Source organism: Hylobates moloch, unplaced genomic scaffold (assembly GCF_009828535.3).
Source record: "Hylobates moloch isolate HMO894 unplaced genomic scaffold, HMol_V3 SCAFFOLD_1, whole genome shotgun sequence".
Classification (NCBI taxonomy): domain Eukaryota; kingdom Metazoa; phylum Chordata; class Mammalia; order Primates; family Hylobatidae; genus Hylobates; species Hylobates moloch.
In genome coordinates this window covers 146,891,759-146,912,065 of record NW_026652276.1, presented here as the reverse complement: position 1 = coordinate 146,912,065, position 20,307 = coordinate 146,891,759, and the positions used below count along the sequence as shown (strand labels likewise).

General features: G+C 37.8%; 1 protein-coding gene across 2 annotated transcripts in view; it reads right to left on the bottom strand.

Annotated features, from left to right (window-relative positions):
• Positions 1-20,307, bottom strand: part of RAPGEF5 (Rap guanine nucleotide exchange factor 5) — a 239,561-nt gene that overhangs the window by 30,282 nt on the left and 188,972 nt on the right. For both annotated transcript variants that reach the window (XM_032759601.2, XM_032759609.2), the window contains 7 exons: positions 18,895-18,973; positions 14,298-14,442; positions 12,432-12,529; positions 9,761-9,791; positions 8,720-8,798; positions 6,365-6,514; positions 2,044-2,141 (listed from right to left, as the gene is read on the bottom strand). In XM_032759601.2, the coding sequence (XP_032615492.1) occupies positions 2,044-2,141; positions 6,365-6,514; positions 8,720-8,798; positions 9,761-9,791; positions 12,432-12,529; positions 14,298-14,442; positions 18,895-18,973 (680 nt within the window). The remainder of the gene's footprint in view (positions 1-2,043; positions 2,142-6,364; positions 6,515-8,719; positions 8,799-9,760; positions 9,792-12,431; positions 12,530-14,297; positions 14,443-18,894; positions 18,974-20,307) is intronic.

The following is a 20,307-nucleotide window of genomic DNA, read 5'->3' as shown; positions in this document are numbered from 1 at the left end:
ACTCTATTTATTCAAGGTTATCCATTGCCCTTGCCAAGGAACATTAAATTGTTCTATCTCATTCCTTCAGTGCTCTAATTCCTGTTTTCTAAGAAGATTAATCTATATGAAAGCGATAGTAGGTACTGGTGTTTTCATGTGTTATTCTTCCCTTACGATGTTAGATTTTAACTGACATCTTTTGGTGATGAAATATCTAAATCTATGATTCCAGTAGGACAGTTTTAGGTGGTGTCAAGAGTTGGCAGGGGAAGCTTCTGAGGGTAGGATGGAGTCTGGCTTCTGTTGGAACATATTTCACAGCACCTATTTATTCCATCAAGGCATTGCCCAGGCCTGCCTTCTTTTCTGAAGGTGGCCCTGGACAGTGGTAGATTAAGCCATGGGGATGCACAGGAGGGAGCTACCTGAGAAGGCCACGTATGGGTGGCAGAGGAGGCAGGGAAGATATTCAGAGTGGGGGTTTCCTCTACCGCAAAAAGCCCCACAGTAGCTACATGTCAGATCGTCCTCCTTCATGGGGAGCGGTAAAATCAATCTCATTATTTACTCAAAAATGCTGTGCAGCACCCAGTTGGTTATGTTTCACTGACAGAATTACACAGGCCTGTGGCCTGCTGAAGGACAGCACAGGAAAAGTCCAAGTAAGGCATGCACAAATGAAAGGAATGTGCAGGGGCTTCAGAGTCAAACACATAACTGCACTTAAAAATCGAAGCATTCTCCCTTACTTGGCTGTATGAAGCTACAGTGGTTACTCAGCCTCTCTTGTGGGGTTACTGGAAGTGTTGAATGAGATACTGTATGCAAATTACTCAGTACATACAGATCTGGTAATAAGTGATTAACATTATTATGATAGCTTAATATCCTGCAGACATTACATAAAATGTCTTTCCAGTAGACATATATCTGGACATAAGACTATTATCAATAGTTTGGGTTAACCTACGTGGTATGCAGGTTTCTTAATTATACACACAACAGGAACCAGCGAGAAAGACCCACCCCAGCGATGGCTCCATGAAGAGATGGGGACTCTGAGTTCCAGACACAATCGCAATCTGCTAGAGCCCACTTTTTCTAGATGACAGATCTGAAGCCTGGTCCTGCTATTCAGAAGCCAATCCCAGGACTGAGGTCTTTAGGAACCACAGCAGCAATGAAATCACCCACTTAGGCACAGGTGTTCATAAATTTTGGACTGAAAGTAACTTAAAGTGTGGGTTCTATATTTCTCCAGACTCTTTATCTTCAGTGGCAGCTGATGCCCCATCACCATGACCCCGTTCTACACAGAGAAGGCAGGTCATCCATGCTTTTCTTCAAGGGAATGGAACAAAGTGTACCAAACATACTGAAACAAAGATCTCTTTCTCCTTAAATCCACCTAGGATGCATTTCTCAGCCTCATCTCCACATACTCACCAAAAAAGAAGAAATGAAATTAAAATTCAATGGGAGGAGTCACCTGTCTCAAATCCCTTATTTCAGGGGCTTAGAAAGGGTTTCACTTAGGCAGGGTTTAGAATTCCTCAAGTTGGATTGGATTGAATTGAATTGCTCAACCCCTTTGTGATTTGTAAAAGTACTGTTACTTGGGAATTATATCATCGGATAAGGGAAGAAATAATTTAATTTTTTTTAACATTCATTATGAACACATAAAACCTATGCTTTGAGTCTGACATTTATGTGGTATGTGTGTTTTTTTGTTTTTTGTTTTTTTTTTTTGAGACAAGCTCCTACCCTATTACCCAGGCTGGAGTGCAATGATGAGATCACAACTCACTGCAGCCTCGACCTCCTGGGCTCAAGAGATCCTCTCACCTCAGCACACACCTAGGGACAACAGGTGTGTACTACTATGCCCAGTTAATTTTTAAATTTTTTTGTAGAGACAGGGTCGCGAACTTCTAAGCTGGTCTCAAACTTCTGAGCTCAAGCCATCTTCCTGCCTTGGCCTCCCAAAGTGCTCAGATTACAGGTATGAGCCACCTCACCTGGCCTGTTTGTTTCAAATACAAGGCTGAAGGTCCTTACCAAAGTGTCTGCCAGGTCTTTCCGGTAGACATATATCCGACCAGATGCCTCGAGGGATTTGGAGATGACTAAGTCATTCGGCTGAAATTCATGCTTTTCTTTATTTGAAAAAAAAAAAAAAAAAAAAAAGGAATAATCAGAAATATAAGAGTAGCAGCAGTAGGCCTACACAGTACACTTAAAAAGTGAAACTTGCCAAAGAAAAATACTTAAAAGTAAATAGAACTTAAAGTGGATTAATTAAGTTCTGCACACTCTATACAATGACATCAGTGGCATCACAAACAGTTCTCACTGCTCAGTGGCCAGAAAATGGAGTCCTCTTGCAGTTGTTTCCTATAACATTTAGTCATTGTTTGGAGCACAGAACAGTTTAAGAGAAAAAGTAAAATTTACTCATCTAAGATAACAATACCATGTTAACACTGGTTACATTTAGGTCTATTTTTGTTCTGATTTTTATATAACTGTGTGTATATATACACACACAAATAATTGCATTGATTTGCAATGATTTATGCATATGCATTTATAATTATTGCGGATACACATATACATTTGCAATTATTCCATAGTTTTATATTCTGATATTCTTATAAGCACTTTATCCACTTACCAAAATTATTTACATATGTCATGCTTAATTGGTTATATAATAGTTCATTATGCCATCATTTAATCTTTCCTCTACCGTTGAACATTTAATGGGTAATTTTTTTGGTCATATAAATTAGATGGCATGATGTATGCTAAGTACTGGCACGGGGCCTGGCACATAACTGGGGTTTGGTAAATGGGATCTATTATTATAGCAGCCATAATATATGTTGCTGAAGTCAATATCCTTATGTTTAAATCTTTGTCTGCTTATAAATGATTTTCTTAAGACAGACTCCCAGTATTAGAATTACTAGGTCAAAGGGAATGAATATTTTTTAAGTTTTTGATACAAACTACCAAATTGTTTTGATTTTTATTTTTTAAAAAAGACAATATATTTTCCTAAAAAATAGGTATAGAACTTGCACACTGACCAACGCTGATCATTACTTTATTTGTTGTTTGTTTTTGAGACAGAGTTACACTCTGTCACCCAGGCTGGAGTGCACTAGTGCGATCTCAGCTCACCGCAACCTCTGCCTCCTGGGTTCAAGTGATTCTCCCACCTCAGCCTCCCGAGTAGCTGAGATTACAGGTGCCTGCTACCACGCCTGGCTAATTTTGTATTTTTAGTACAGATGGAGTTTCACCATGTTGTCTAGGCTGATCTTAGACTCCCAACGTCAAGTGATCCGCCTGCCTTGGCTTCCCAGAGTGCTGGGATTACAGGCGGGAGCCACTGCACCCAGTCTGATCATTACTTTTGGTAAGTTTACTATTTTGCTAATACAAAAAGTAGATTCTCTGTTTACTTTGTGTTTCTTAACTAGTAGGTTGAATATTTTTCATATATTCCTCCTCTATCTTATTTCTCTTGTTGCAAATTGTTCCTATCCTTTGACCATTTTCTACCACAATTGGAGCCCTTTTATACTAGCTTTCTTCCTAGAAAATGCCCTCCTCCTAACTACAAAATGCATATGGGAGTAGACTAAAGTCATATTAAAGTTCATTTCACTGTGACACAATCAACTTCTCCTAAGGTAGCTGTTCAGTTATGCAGCATGATTGGGAAATGCAATATTCCATATGCCTTTTCTAGATAATTGGCCCAAATGCAAAGTGTTGTTTTGAACATTTCTGTTTAATACAGAGTACACAAATAATAATCTAATATATTCTCTATGGCCCAGCATTATAAAGATCCACAGTACTATAATGTTGGGCTGGTGACATGTATAGCGGATGGTCTCACACAGCTGGGTTCTGAAGGTCCATCTCCTGGGTTCCATCTGCTCCTTCTTTGTTCAGCTATAATTTCTTGCAGCCCTTTCTGTGCCTATGTATATCTTAAATCTGAATTTATGAGAGCCATTCACACTTTATAGAATAAAATGTCATGACTTTCTGATAGCATTTTTTCCATTTGCTGAGAAACATTTTTCCCTTTATTTTCAGGTTTGTCACTATACTATGAAAGATTAAAACTGATAGAATTTTAACCTCTGAATAACTGGGTAGTTTATTGTTACTACATACGTATAACTACCCTGGGTAAAAAACAGCTAAAGACCTCCTAAAGCTATGAGAATGATACTATTGTTCCTTTTAGAAAAATCCATAAAACCTCTAACATCTCTGATATCTTAAAACTTTTTTGACAAAAACAAAGGAAAAACTCACCATTTCTTTTTGAAGTAGGACTAAAATATAATTTATTAAAAGTTATGTAACTAGAACAAGGAATGCATTAAGCTCTTGAGTTTGTTTTCTTCGGTAAAACATTACTGTGCCGGGCGCGGTGGCTCACGCTTGTAATCCCAGCACTTTGGGAGGCCAAGGCGGGCGGATCACGTGGTCAGGAGATCGAGACCACGGTGAAACCCCGTCTCTACTAAAAATACAAAAAAAATTAGCTGGGCGTGGTGGCGGGCGCCTGTAGTCCCAGCTACTCGGAGAGGCTGAGGCAGGAGAATGGCGTGAACCCGGGAGGCGGAGCTTGCAGTGAGCCGAGATCGCGCCACTGCACTCCAGCCTGGGCGACAGAGCAAGACTCCGTCTCAAAAAAAAAAAAACCATTATTGTTTGGGGGATAAAAAGATGCAGGCAGAAAGGTTCTCTACAGAAAAAAGTAGAGGATGGAAAATAATGGCACACTGCCAAATCTGTGAGATAATTCGAGAGATATGCTGATATTTCTAGTGATGATTAGCAATGGGTCTACATACATTACAACGCTATTGCCCATCCTGATGAATCTAATTTAATAGAGTGTGAAAATGGTATTTCACAGCCACCAAATAGATATTGGGTAGTGAAAGAGACGCTCATTAATTGCCAGCTTCTCACGAGGCCCTGGGTTGACTCTCAGTCAGCTCCCAAAGGAGACGGGTCTCAGTTTTGCTGCAGAGTTCATTCAGCTCTTCCTTCTCTGGCACCTTCTGTCTGAATGGGGACCCCAGGATCACTCTCTGCAGTGGTACTACCTTGAGAGGCGGATGCTTAAGCTTAATATTGCTTAATTAAGCAGTATTGATAAAGCTTAACACTGTTTAAAATCCTTTTATATTTTTAGTCACTTGAAAATTAAATGTAACATACATTTATCATACCTATTTGAAATATATTATTAAAAATCGAACCACTCTCTGATTAAAATTCATTTAGCCCATATGTTTCTCAAATTCTTTTTTCTAGATCATGTTTTGCTAAGATATACAATTAGAGCCCTGGGAGAGGGGGGAGGGATTCTTATGTATTAGGCCCAGGGAGAAGGGCTTCATTTGCATACGTAATCAACCAGCTTGTAGGACCATTTTACCTGCCTGTGAGCAACAAAGCCATAGGAATAAGATACTTTACCCTCAAGTATATTCTGACATTCATCTCCCAACTGCAGAATGATAACAAAGGGTAAACAGGAATGCGGTCAATCTGCTCCCCTCCCCTGCCCGCATCTCTGGTTAATTAGCCCACATAGTGCTCACAGTTTTCAACTACTGATGCTAAGTCACTTTCTTTGTATTTTTTCTCAGGGTTAAGGAGATATTAAATAAAGATTGCAAACCAAAAAAGGAGGCCAGCAACATTGAGATCTGACAGGCTCCAGTGAAAACGAAGGGGTCTGTTCAAGCCGCATAGATCAATAGTGTCAGCTTGTAATCTGTGTGATCTTATTCAAAACAGACAATAAACCATTCTCTGAGGATAAATAAGACCCAACAGAAGGAGAAGCTGTAACCAGGCCTCACTCCCCACGTCCACCTAAAGGAATATTGCCGTGTGAGCTTACAGCTTATTGTACAGTTTGTCTTTCAATAGGGAGTCTTTAACTATTAAATTGTCAGCCCGCAATAGGACTGGTTCAAGGCCATCTTTCCTTCCCCCGCAAAGTAATTTCGCTCTTTAGCAATTTCCCAAGTTAATTTAAATAAGAAAATAGAAGGCTTATCTAGAGTACAAAATATGAAAAGCTTTATAATGCATTTCAAAACACTGGCATGCCTCTCTATTCAGTTCTTGGGGAGGAAATTCAGTATCCCACAGTACCCAACTGTTGTCATGGAAACACTTCTGGTAGGCAGATTCTTATTGTTACTGTGGTCATCCAGCTGCAGGCCCAGAAGGGAGGAGCTGCAGTTTTACACTACAAAAATGCCAACTCCCTCCTTTTGAAGGAGATCAGTGAAAGATTAATATTCAAGGGTAGAAAACAACTTACCCCCAGAGAATGTGATGGCCACCAGAGCCAGATCCTCTTCTGCATACTGGATCTTTTCTGCCACGACTTTTAGGATCTCTTGGGCTATACTGGAAACTTTTGCCTTCACACTGACATAGGAGTGCTCTGTTACATACACGTGGCAGAAAACTGCACAAGTGAAAAGAATTGTTTGGAAACAGAGAACAGTGGTCACGAGGTATAGACTTTTCCAAATCAAGGCACCTTGATCAACTTTTCTAAATCAACCCACCTTGCTATTCTCTTCAGTATAACACATATACAGTTAGATTTTTTATATATGTACAGGAGCACCTGAGAGTGTATGTCTATAAATGTGTGGTTCAAACACATGAAACTCAGATATTATAAAGCCAGCCAACAAGCACAAGTAGTATTTGATCTTTTCATTATGTAATGAGACACCTGAGTCACACAAGTGTGTACTCATTGTAGAAACCATCTGACCATAATACAATGGAATCTGTGGTACACAGACTGTATTTTTAAATCCCTTCTTTGACAGTTGCTGAGATCTCCCAAAGCTGCATGTTAAAGTGTCTAATTCATAAATTTTTCCTTTACACTCCATTTCAGAACAATCTCAGTGGCCCAATCAAGAACACCGTATTTTGCTATTAGAATTCTCATAAGCTTATCTAAAAATCTGTCATCTGCCTTGGTTTTTGAGTTCAGCTTTCTCAATCATTTAAGAGTGACTCCATTTCTCCCATCAAGGTAGTGATGAATTTAGTTTCCAAATGGAGGTCACATTTCTAGCCTTTTTAATTTCCTTTTTATTGTCTGTGGTGCTAATAATTATTACTAGGACATTATCACTATCAGGGTGAATGGGTCCTGAAAAATGTTTTCTTTATGATATTAATAGCAGAAGCTGTTTTAATAGCAATGGAAGTAACTGACACATTGCCTCTTATATCAGTTACTATAAATGTATAAAAGGCACTAGCTTCTTCCAAATAGACAGAAGGACAATAATATACTTAGATATTCTACTCTTTGGTGTTGCAAAAAAATTGAGAGTGAAGCTTCTGGAGAAATTTTATATGCAGTTTAAATGGCACCACAAAAATAAACCCAGGAATGTTTTCATAGAAATACAAATGAAGCAAAAGTCTAACTATGAGTTTATATGTATAGAACCTAAAAGTAAACACACCACCAGGAGACACTTGACATATTTGGTTTGGTTGGGTACGTCACTAAAACAACAGCATGTAACAAATAGTTGTTTTGTATTTTGCCAATAGACTAGTCAGAGAGAAAAAGGCTTTCCTCCTTCCATAGAAAGATGGAATTTTTAAGCAAGGCAAAATCTGGTCTATAAACCACTATATGCAGGGTAAGTTTACATCTTGCTAAATAAACTGATAAACAAAAAGAGGCTGGCGGCCTTGAAATACTTTGCCTCTTCGTGGCTCAGCTTGGAAAACTATACGATGAAACTTTAAGACAAATGGGCAAGGAAGGTCAGCAACGAATGAATTAGGAAGTTAGATAATTTTATTTTCTCTTTCACTTGGTATGGATGACACTTAATATGAGCCAACAGAACCATCTATCAGCAGCATTATATGCAAACACTATCTAATGTAATAAGCATCCTTGTGACTTCTTTTACAACTACCAGAAATTGGGCAAATATTAAATGATCACACTCAGAATTTCAGCATATGAAGAAAGATGAGTCAAAAGAGAGTCTGTGAGTCACAATTGCATTAAAATTTTAATTTGCTGTGTTTTGAGCTCTGCACTTGACTCAACCTTTATCTAAAAGGAGAAAACCACTGTTAATATTTCTTATTTCATGTAAATAAGCAGTGACTAAGGACACAGTAGATAGGCAGCACTGCCCACACAGCCTGGCCTTGCAGGAGCTTCTACTGTACAGTCTTCTCTCCATAAGAGTTTCTCCTTGTGGACTGAGTCATGGACTGACTCAGCCCAAATCTGCACATTGACTTTGGTGATCCTTCCAGTTAGTCATAGGCAATGGGCTGATGAAGGCAGGGAGGAGATGGTTCTAGGAGGAAAAGGCTGAGTTTACTGTTCATTTTTACCTCTTCTCAAGAATGCAAGGAGGCTCCAGGCATTGTCTCCTTTCCTTGCTTCCCAAATTATAAGTATCCTTGGTGCTTCGGACAGTATTATGTGATCTAAGAAAACCATAATGCTCAAAGAAAGAAAAGAAAAACCATGCTATTTGATGCTAACATGCTTATCTGAGGGGTGACAGCTGGAAATGAAGGTTAGTCAGGCCGATACGCCAATGTAGGAGAAAAATGGTGGCTAACTGCTACCTACTCCCAAACCCTCACTTCAAACCATACTCACTTTCCTCCGTTTCAGTCACAGTTCCTCTATGCTGGAGCCAGTTCTCCTTAAGACTGAATTGGTGGAAAAGGGCTTTATTCTGTGAGATGGGAGAAAGAGAACAATGAATGAATGCATTCTGCCCTTTGGAAAACCATAGCTGTTTACAACATGTTCCAAAAGAGCTAGCCAATTTTTTTTTTAATATGAAATCCACCCATCCAATCTTAGAGAAATAAACTGGGAGTCGCCTCAACTAACGCAAGTGGTGGTGGAGATTCTGAGCAATCTGATGGGCCTGGGCTAAGGCCAGCAGCAGGCCAAAAGCCCCTATATTTATTCCCTGAAACATGATTTTTCACATCTGGCTGTTACAAACATCCATACAGTCTCCTGAGATAAACATCATTTCCCCATTCCAACATTAACCTATAAGGTATAAGTTATCACAATCCGATCCTCTGCTATTATGTTTTTCACGGAAGCAACTTTGAGATGGTTTCAATACCTCTGCTGTAGTACAATGACTTTCCTAAGGGACACAGGCATACTGTTCATTATGATTATCCACCTGATATAGCTGTGTCTCCCAAACTTGTGCCTGACATCTCAGTCCGTATTTCCCCCTCATCAAATTGGACTGAGAACACATTCCCACTTGCTACCTTCTCTTGCGGTTGTATTAAAAGTGCAAATATTTTCTTTACAAGACTTCTTTCCTCTTAGAGTCAAGATTCCTCCTACCTGGATTTTGTTTTTTGACATAAACATTTTAAAATTCAAATTTATATCACTCCAGGGATAGCAGGGAGTCCCAAGACTCTAAAATGCACCACAAAATCAGCAGAATGTCAAAAAGCCAAGGATACACAGCTAAAATCAGATCTGCACCAGCACATGGATAACTAAAGGAAAGCGCAGAAAAGCTGCAGCCCCAGGCGCCCCGCCTTGTCGTGTTCTGCTCGAGGCAGTATTCATTTTAATTATGAAACACGCCAAGGGAGGCAAGGCAAGTTCTCCAAACCGGATCACCTAATTTTAGGTATAGAAGCATCTGCTTACCTTTTTTTGAGGTGAATATTCATCTACAGTGCTGAAAGGAAAAATGGCAAGAAGTCAGTCTTTGTCCCAAACCCAGAATAATGCAGTTATTGTTATGGAAGACTAATTTGCCAGCACTAGGCAGAGGATTTTGCTCCTTAAAAAAAATAAAACACAGTATTCATTAATTCACTATGTACAACACATTTGACATTGGGCTCTGAATTTCAAATGAGCCAGGAAGTAAAGAAGTTATGGATTCAACAGATGTACTTTGCCTTCTATCCACAGAAAGTGAAGCTCAGAAGTGAGGGAGGAACTGGATCTGCTCAGTCCATGGGAACTCAGTCCACAGAAATGGAGATTTTTAAAAATTGCAATATTTAGCCCATAGAAATAAGTTTTCTCATACAGTGATAGTGACAGATTTTAGGTGAAATTATTGCTATTTAGATAGCTAAGTCATTCAGCCAAGGCACATCTTCTCCAGGATGTGTCTCTGTGTGGTGGAACTGGGAACACTCTGCCCGTCTCTGATCATCTCCGCAGATGCCCACCTTCAAGTGCCCTCTGAAGGCCACCTCCACTTATGAAGGAGCCAGTACTGGGGCCAATTTCATATATCATTAGGTGAACTATAAATTAAAGGTATCAATCTTGCTCTCAGAAAGAAACACTTTCTCCTCTATTTGTGTACTGGGGCTAGAGAAAAAAAGTCATGAGTTTTACATTTAGGGCTTGAATCTTACTCTAGAATCTAAAGCTGTTTCATAATCTTATAAAAATAGACAAGAATCTTTTTTTTTTTTTTTTTTTTTTTTTTGAGACAGAGTCTCACTCTCTCACCCAGGCTAGAGTGCAGTGGCATGATCACTGTTCACTGCAGCCTTGATCTCCAGGGCTCAAGTGATCCTCCTGCCTCAGCCTCCCAAGTAGCTGGAACTACAGGCATGTGCCACCATGCCCAGCTAAGTTTCTCTTTTTTGTAGAGGCGGGGTCTCACTATGTGGCCCAGGGTGGTCTTAAACTCCTAAACTCTTGGACACAAGTGATTCTCTCACCTCTGACTCCCAAAGTGCTGGGATTACAGGTGTGAGCCACTGCCTACCAAGAATCTTTTTTAAATATCATTTTCTTATTTTACTTTATTATTTACCATTTTTGTGTAGGTTTTTAAAATGGAATGTATTAAATTTCCATTAATGTATTTGATGAAATGTGTTTACATGTATTAAACCATGAATTAAAGTTTCCCAGCTGTAACAGGTCTGCCTCATAGCACAGAGCAATTTCCATATGGGGAATTATTTTGAGGACAAGGTTGTCCTTTTTTCTTTTTTTGATTTCATTTATTAGTTCATATTTTCATATAACTCTTAGCCTATGGAAACATAACATAATGTAGACTGTAATAAAAGAAGACCATCAACATTTACAAAATTCGTCTCTAAGGTACAGTGCTAACTTGCACTCTACTTTTAAATCTCTCAATGTAAGATTTTGATGATTAAGGACTATACACATGGTTTGCTACCTCAGATTAATTTGCAATGAGGTCTCCCTTTACTAAAATTAAGTCAAGCTTTAAATCACAAATTAGTAATCTGAAAGGCTTGAATTAACATCTTCTATGAGAGGTGCAATTTGTGACTGTTGAAATCTTAACAGAAGCTTTTCACAACTTGACAATATATGTGCTTTATGTTTACGAAATATAAACTACACTGTAAATCACATGACAATTTTTCCTTTTAGATGAACTCTGTGGCTAAATCTGAAAACTGAATGACTTGATGTTTTCTTTTACCAAAATTAGTAAAGGGACTTAACGGTAATATCAATAATAGTAAAGTTGGGTGTTGCCAATCTGAAAGATTAATGACAGATACCTAGGGGACACTTAGACACGCCAAGAGTCATTGAGTAAATGGCTTTTTAAAGTCTTCCTAAATTGATAAAGAAACCTCAGGGAACCCATAAAATTGAGCTTTTAAAATGCTCCACAGGCCGGGTGTGGTGACTCACATCTGTAATCCCAGCACTTTCGGAGGCTGAGGTGGGCGAATCACCTGAGGTTGGGAGTTCAAGACCAGCCTGGCCAACATAGCTAAATCCCATGGCTACTAAAAATACAAAAAGTAGCCAGGTGTGGTGGTGCACATCTGTAATCCCAGCTACTTAGGAGGCTGAGGCACAGAAATCGCTCGAACCCAGGAGGTGGAGGTTGCGGTGAGCCGAGATTGTGCTGCTGCATTCCAGCCTGAGCAGCAGAGTGAGACTATGTCTCAAAAAATAAAATAAAATAAAATGTTCCACAACTCCCTGGGACCTATTTATAAAACTTTTCCTTTCTATTCCATATAGTTACAAGCCCCCAAATGACAAGTTAAACAGACTTTTAAAATTAAGTAATAATTTACTAATTGTTTTTATGCACCCGGTTGTTATGGCCCAGGTTATTTTTACTATATAAAACAGGGTTAAAACAATAGTCAGTGAGCTGAATTCCGTGTTCTTTCATTTTGAGTTATAAGAACAAAACATACAATTTACTACTAGAAAAGCTAAGGCATCAAGATGAATCTGAGTCACGATGTTCAAAATCAACTTTTATGTATAAGGCATTCCAAATTCTATCATATTTGCTGCTGTTTTCTTTCATTAACTATAATTAGGAAAATGAAATACTTACTGACGACGGTGCATTCCAAGTATCTTTTGAAATTCTTTCAATTCTTTTTCAAGTATCGGATATTCATAAACATCATCCAGTACATTCCTATATATGGTCTGGAGAAAAAAGACAAATGACAGCTCAGTGGTTGAATGCCCATTTTGTAGGGATTAAGACTCATACCATGGCTATCCTAACACAGGAAATAAGGAGGGATTCAGGACAATGTACGGGTTTCACCAGGTGCCAATGAGATCCAGAGTGGGATCATAACTCGTAGCTCCTCTCTCAACTGCCATGACTCTCTTATCTGCTTTCAGGGCCATAGGTGGAAATTCTGGAAAGAGAATTCTAGAGATCCCTGGCTGGCTGGCTACTAGAGATTTCCAGCCCATTCTATATCTTAAAAAATAATAGGCCGGGTGCGGTGGCTCACGCCTGTAATCCCAACAGGCAGATCATGAGTTCAGGCAGGCAGATCATGAGTTCAGGAGATCGAGACCATCATGTCTAACAGGGTAAAACCCCGTGTCTACTAAAAATACAAAAAAAAAAAAAAAAAATTAGCCACGTGCAGTGGCGGGCGCCTGTAGTCCCAGCTACTCGAGAGGCTGAGGCAGGAGAATGGCGTGAACCTGGTAGGCGGAGCTTGCAGTGAGCCGAGATTGCGCCACTGCACTCCAGCCTAGGCGACAGAGACTCCGTCTCAAAAAAAATAAAAAATAAATAATAGTAATAATATAGGTTGGGTGTGGTGGCTCAGGCTGTAATCCCAACACTTTGGGAGGCTGAGTTGGGAGGATTGCTTGAGCTGAGTACGAGACCAGCCTGGGCAACAAAGCAAGACTCCATCTCTACTAAAAAGAAAAAATTAGCTGAGTGTGGTAGTGCATGCCTTTAGTCCCAGATAGTCGGGAGGCTGAGGTGCAAGGATCTCTCAAGCTCAAGAGTTTGAGGTTGCAGTGAACTATGACTGCATCACTGCACTGCAGCCTGGGTAGCAGAGCAAGACCCTGTCTCAACACACACAAACACTCACACACACACACACAAACACACACACAATTCCACATAATCATTTGGGAGAAAAAAGTCAATTGAATTAAATTAAGCAGTTGCTTTGAAAACAACATGAGTTTAAAGAGTTGGTTAGACTCGTTTTTAACTGGATGCCTAAATGACAACTGAATGTTGAATTCAAAGTGGTTTCCTTCATGAAAGGCTGAGTCTATTTAGGCAGTTGCCTACTCTGAACTAGAACTCTTCCTTGCTAGAATTCCATTGTATTAATCATATTAAGTCTGTCCTAACCTGCAGACTTAATATGATTTTGGTGGCCAAAGGAATCCAACTGTCTTATTAATCATCTCTCCAGATAATCATCTGTGTTGAAAAGATATTGAAGCCTATTAATTAGAAAAAATAAATCAGTTTGTCTCACTCTAAATGTAAAACTAGATTATATCTATGTTACAAATTATTGCTTAAAATTCTCAAAGTATACCATGTCTGACAAATGTTTCATAGAACATATATTGTCAATATAGTTTTTAAATGATAAATAATGTTTTATGCAAATATTATATATAGAGGACTGGTTACTTTAAACTTATAATGAATATCAACATATTAAGCTATATCAAATTTTGAATGTTTTGGTTTACCTTCCTTAATTATTTCACTAGCAATCAAAATTTCCATGACTTTTAGATAGAGAATATCAAGCTTCAGAAGTCAAAATAAACTTATATATTCTCTGAATCACAACTTGACTATCACAAGAAAGCTGAATGACTGTTATCTACAAATGAGATTTTTAAAATGCATAACTAAAAATAAAATCAGTTATTTGGCATCAAAGAATATCTGGAAATGTTGGATTACCTTTAAAAACATTTTCGAATGTTCATCTTCATGTAACCAGTCTTTGTACAGAGCAATCCACTGGGAAACGAGATGCAAAACTTTACGTTTCCTACGAGGAACATCTGAGTTTTCCTCTTTGCCTTGATACTTCTTAGCAGAATAGGTGCAAATGGTTAAGAAAAAATTATATTGTTGAAAATTTTAAAATATGAAGACATCCATTTACTCTTATTTTTACAAAATATGTGAAGGCATACAAGCGTATAAACATGCAGGAAGAATAGAATATGCGTAGGGAGAACAAAAGGTGTGCACTGAAAAGAGCAAAAGTAAACTGAGGAAAATGACTGAAGTATGCTCAGTGGGCAGCCAGGAAGTGAAGGGTTGGACCATTTCACTGACAGCTGCTGACATGGTTTCATAGGCAACATGCAGTTAATGCCAGCCCAAGGAGATACTAGGTGGCCCATTAATTTCAACAGTGACTCCAAGAAGAGAGCTAGCCTCACTGTACAGGTGAATACTATTTCAATACATTTTAGGTCAGAATGAGGCCAGATGCTGTCTGGTCCTCAGAAATTCACATTCTGTAAAACCAGGTGCTTCTAAAGTAGTTCCAAATGAGTATAGATTTCTGCAACACAATTTGTAACATGATTCAAATGCCCACTCCTAGGAACTTACTTGAAGAAAACATTGGATACATGTGTGAACACAGAGGTAAAAGGGACCGCTAATTTTCATTTTAAAATAAAATGAAAAATTATTTCATTTAAAATAAAAAAAGGAAATAACCTAAATGCCTCAGCAACTGAGAACAGTTGACTAAGTTATTATATATGCATTTAATGGACTATTCAGCAGCCAGAAAAATGATGGCCCAGCAGTACATTTACTGACGGAGAATATGCACAATGTATTGTTGAGTAGAAAAGCAAGTAAGAAAAGAGTATGTTAGGATGATCTACTTCTGTTAACAATGTTTATTTATATGATTAATGTCACCATCTGGAGGGATATATACTGAATAGTTAACAGTGGCTTCTCAAGGTAATGAGATTTTAGAGCACATGAATTATTTTTATTGTACTTATTAGCATTTCCTAATTTATACACGATGACCATATGCAAACTATGCTGTTAAAATTACATAAAAATAACAACCTCAAAGGCAAAGTGTTTAAATGACTAGGAATGCAACAGCAGCTTGGCATATTCTAAACCAATCTATTCTTGTTGTCTCCAAAATGTAAGTTCTGAGTGTCTTGGACACATTAAAAAGATGACTAGGAATAGGGAGTGCTATGACATCAAACACTTGAGGGTTGTTGGACAGGATTATATATTCTTTAACACTGATATAGAATTGCAACATTGGAATAAACTTTATTTCAGGCTTTGCTGATATTTTAAAATATAATTTAGTCAATGTCTCCCCATCCTGGAAAAATACATTAAGACCATCTTTGATTTCCACCTGTGAAATAAACTCAGGCAAACACAAAAAAAATCTGTTTCTATTTCTTTTAGTTTTTCTCTTGAAAGGCAAAATATAATAACGATTTATCTAGGCCAACCATGGTGGCTGATGCCTATAATCCCAGCACTTTGGGAGGCTAAGGCAGGGGGATTGCTTGAGCCAAGGAGTTTAAGGCCAGCCCAGGAAAGAAAGTGAGACCTCATCTCTACAAAGAAAAAAATTAACTGGGTATGGTGATGCACATCTGTAGAGCCAGCTAGTTGGGAGGCAGAGACAGGAGGGTCACTTGAGCCTGTGAGATTGAGGCTGCAGCGAGCCATGATCGAGCCACTCTACTCCAGCCTAGGCAACAGAGCAAGACCGTCTCAAAGATTTATCTTACATTATTTCCCCTTAAACAAATGTTCTTCTCTTCTTTTCTGTGAATATAATACCTTCACTAATACAAAAAAAAGAAATCAAGAAAATTAAGAAATGCAATTTTTTAGGTCATCATATGTAAATGAAGATATGAACTTTGTAGTCAAGCTGCATATATATGTTCTATAATCATGGACTAGCAGAATAAAACAATTTCAAGAAGCAACACTTCAACCATTCTCCATTCACAGTTATTGGCTTTACCTTGTTTTCCTCCCTGCAAGATATATATTTAAAATATATTTACCGGTTAAATTTGCATTTGTATTAATCTGATTTCCAATATTAGGATACAGACATTCTTTTACATTTTGTCTATGCTAGATTACACTGATTTATAAATTTAGCTGTTGATGGAAATAGTGGGAAGGCATGTGGTGAGAGTTATAACTTCTATGTAATGCACAGAATATTAGCTGGCCCAGAGCTATGAATTTAATGCTCTTTATGATGCTATTAAATACCATTACAATAAAAATACTTATCTAAAACCAGCACAAATAGCTTTAATCTATAAATAATGTTTTAAAACCACTGGAAAAAACAAAAAATTTAGACCACTTCTAAGAAGTTGGTTGTAGTGGAATATGTAACACATCTTCACTAAGATGTGCATAAAAATATCTCACGTTAAATATAGATTCCCTTTGTGTTTGTGGTATTATTTCATAAAAGGCAGAATGCAAATACACAGAAACAATCATAAAGAAAGACTTCTGGCTTAAAATGTTTTAGAGTTCATGAGTTTTGATTATAGGTAAAAAGGCTCATAAAAATCTGAACTAAATTTTTGTATATAATGTCTTAGTCAAAAGACTCAAAACATATATATATCCAAGTTAAGTTCTAGAGATTGTTTAGGGACATCCTATAGGACATTAAATTATTAAATGACAATCACAAATAATATTAGGATCATAGTTAAAGAATGTAGTTTAAAGGTATCTCATTTGTTATAAGTATATTTTATATTACTTAATGGGTGGTAATTGTTTTAGAAATATGTTAGCATTAAAATGTAAACGAAATTAGCTCACAGATATTTTTCCAAAACACTTGAAGAAAGATGTTCAAAATCTTATCGTTATTGCTAAATGTCTTAACACTCCACTTGAAAGCTGTGAAGGAAATCTGCACATATTATTGAAACTTACCAAATTCAAAACTAAATAACGTTTCAAGATCAATTTTATGAACTGGTTCTAAAAAGTGGCAAAATATCTACTATAGCTTTGTTTGGTCATAGGATATAGTAAAGCACTAAAAGTAATCATCATTTCCAGTTATATATTTTTTTAAGAGAGATGTTACTTTATGCCCTTTATGAAGTTTTACAGTATTCTTTTAGGTGGAAAAATGCTGTAAAGTTGGGAGACATGTAAAAATTATTTAACAGAGAAAGGATATTAAGCATTATCATTAGGTCTTTTGCTTGTTTTTGAAGGCAGTCTCCCTCTGTCATCTAAACTGGTGAGCAGTGGTGCGGTCTCAGCTCACTGCAGCTTCAACCTCCTGGGCTTAAGTAATCCTCCTCCCTCAGCATCCCATGTAGCTGGGACCACAGGCACATGCCATCATGTGCCAGCTAGTTTTGGTATACCTGTATATATATATATATATATATACAGGTATACCAAATGTGTGTGTGTGTGTATGTATATATATATATATATATATATATATATATATATATACACCAAATATCTACCTATCCATATACCAAATATATATATCATATATATATATATATATTTTAGAGATGGAGTCTCACTATGTTGACCAGGCTGCTCTTGAACTCCTGGACCCAAGCAATCCTCCCACCTTGGCCTCCCAAAGTGCTGGAATTACAGGTGTGAGCCACCACACCCAGCCATCATTAGGTCTTAATAAAACTTTAGTATATACAAAAGCAATCCATTTTCCTTAAAATTTTCATGTGGTTTAGAGTGGAATCTTCAGTTTCATTTAATAAAAACAGTACAGCAACAGCCTATTTAAACACTAAAATGCGTCTGAATACATTAAATACTGTGAAGCAAGAAGACCATTTGGAGACTTTCAGTAAGTTTACATGGCTTTGTTTTGTGGCCTTTCAATGATCCTATGTTGCATCTCTTCTAGTTAGTGAATAAAATTATAAGGCTTCCTTAACTGGTCATTAACCTTCTAATCACATCCATCATTCTAAGAGAGCATGCAGTGACAAAGCTGTGAAAAGATGACGGTTGATTCCAGGGGTTAGGTTCGACCTCCCATGTGGGGGAATGGCCTGTCTCCCCTGAGACACTTGCCAGGAACATATCACGTATGTGCATTTTCCTTCACAAGTGGTCTGACATTGAACTAACTGATTCTCCTTTAAGTCCATTTATTCCATGATCTTGCCATTCCACACAATCTCTTGACTCTGGGGTTTACCCAGCAGGCCAATTTTGCCTCCAGATTTCTAAGCAATCATGAGGCACAGATGTGAAGCAAACGTAACATAAACAGTATAATATAGCCACAACGTAGAATGTGAAAACAGCTGTTCACATTTCCAGTTTCCCCTGTCTGTCTCATTTTATCTTCCACCTTGGATATCATTACATTAATATTTAACATATCCACACTCTACTATGGAGTTGAATAAATTAAGGAAGGCAGTTAATTCCTAATGTGGGACATCTGTCTGAGAGGAAGCAGACACAGCAGCCTGAAGATAATGAAGGATATTGCCTTAACAGAGCCTGGCACAAGTCATCAGTTGTCATGAAGACAGTGTACGTGAGAAGGAAGTCATCCAGGAGAGTCTCTGCAAAGAAAAAAAAAAAAATACAAGGTAAGCAAAGAGGTGGATAAGAAGAGCAGCTGCTTATCTGGGCCCCAGAACCATGTGCATGGCAGAAATATGATATTGATAGCTGTGGGAGGGATTAGAACAGGAGAATTTTAGCCAGGAAAGACATTATTTATTAAAATTAAGATATGAAAAACTCCTTATATCAAATGCCTCAAGCAATAAGATATTTTTGTTGCAGAGCTCTCTAAACATACAATTTTGTTATCATTTTGTTTTCCTGAAACCTCATTTATATTTGTGGGTAAAGATGATACAGAAAACAAATGCATAAATAATGTGCTTTAAAAAATAAATTTTACAAGACTTCTGAGGTATACACTCAAGTCCTACAGGGAATAAAGCCCTCATGTGTTAATAAATTAAGGTTTTTTCCAAAGCCATTTACTTAAGTCTAGGACAAGAACAATGAATAATAAAACCCAGAAGACACATATCAGGTTCCAAGGCCATTCACCTTTATCTCTTAAACACATCTTTAAGAAGTTGGGAAAGTGAGGAGTGATTTTCTTAGTCTTGAAGAGAGACAGAACTGAGTCCAGTTAAAATTAGAGAGCAGGTACAATGTATCACAACATACTTCTTCCTAATTTCTTTTTTCTACCAACCAAACCAGGTTACGTTGTTATCATCTTTGTGCTTTGAGTGTTCTTGGAAGAGTTCAGTTTGTATACAATATGGAATTGCTAAAGAGGCAAACTCTGACCTTCAATATAATTTCCAATATGGTACAAAAGATTATATGCAAAATGTAAAGTGGTGATTTTGCCACAATAGTCTTTATCTAGTCTCCTTAACTTAAAATTCATTTTACAATATGATTTAATTTTCATCTTTTACATTCCAGACATCACATTTTTAGTTATATAAAACAGTAATAAATTATTTGAGTAATTAGCTTGTGTACTGTTGTTATGGACTGAATGCTTATGTCCTCTGCAACACCCCCACCCCCGCCGCTTTATATGTTGAAACCTTACCCCTAGTATGATGTATTAGGAGGGGGTATTTGAGAGGTAATTAGGACTGGATAAGGCCATGAGGGTGGAGCCCTCATGAATGGCATTGCTATCTTTCTAAGAGTCCTGAGAAAGCTCCTTTCCTCTCTCTACCACACAAGGATGGAGGAGACTGTGGTCTATGAACCAGGAAGCAGGTCCTCACCAGACACTGAATCTGCTAGCACCTTGATCTTGGACTCCCCAGCCTCCAGGCTGTGAGAAATAAATGTCTGTTGTTTAAGCTTCCCAGGCTATGGTATTTTGTTATAGCAGCTTGAGCTGACTAAG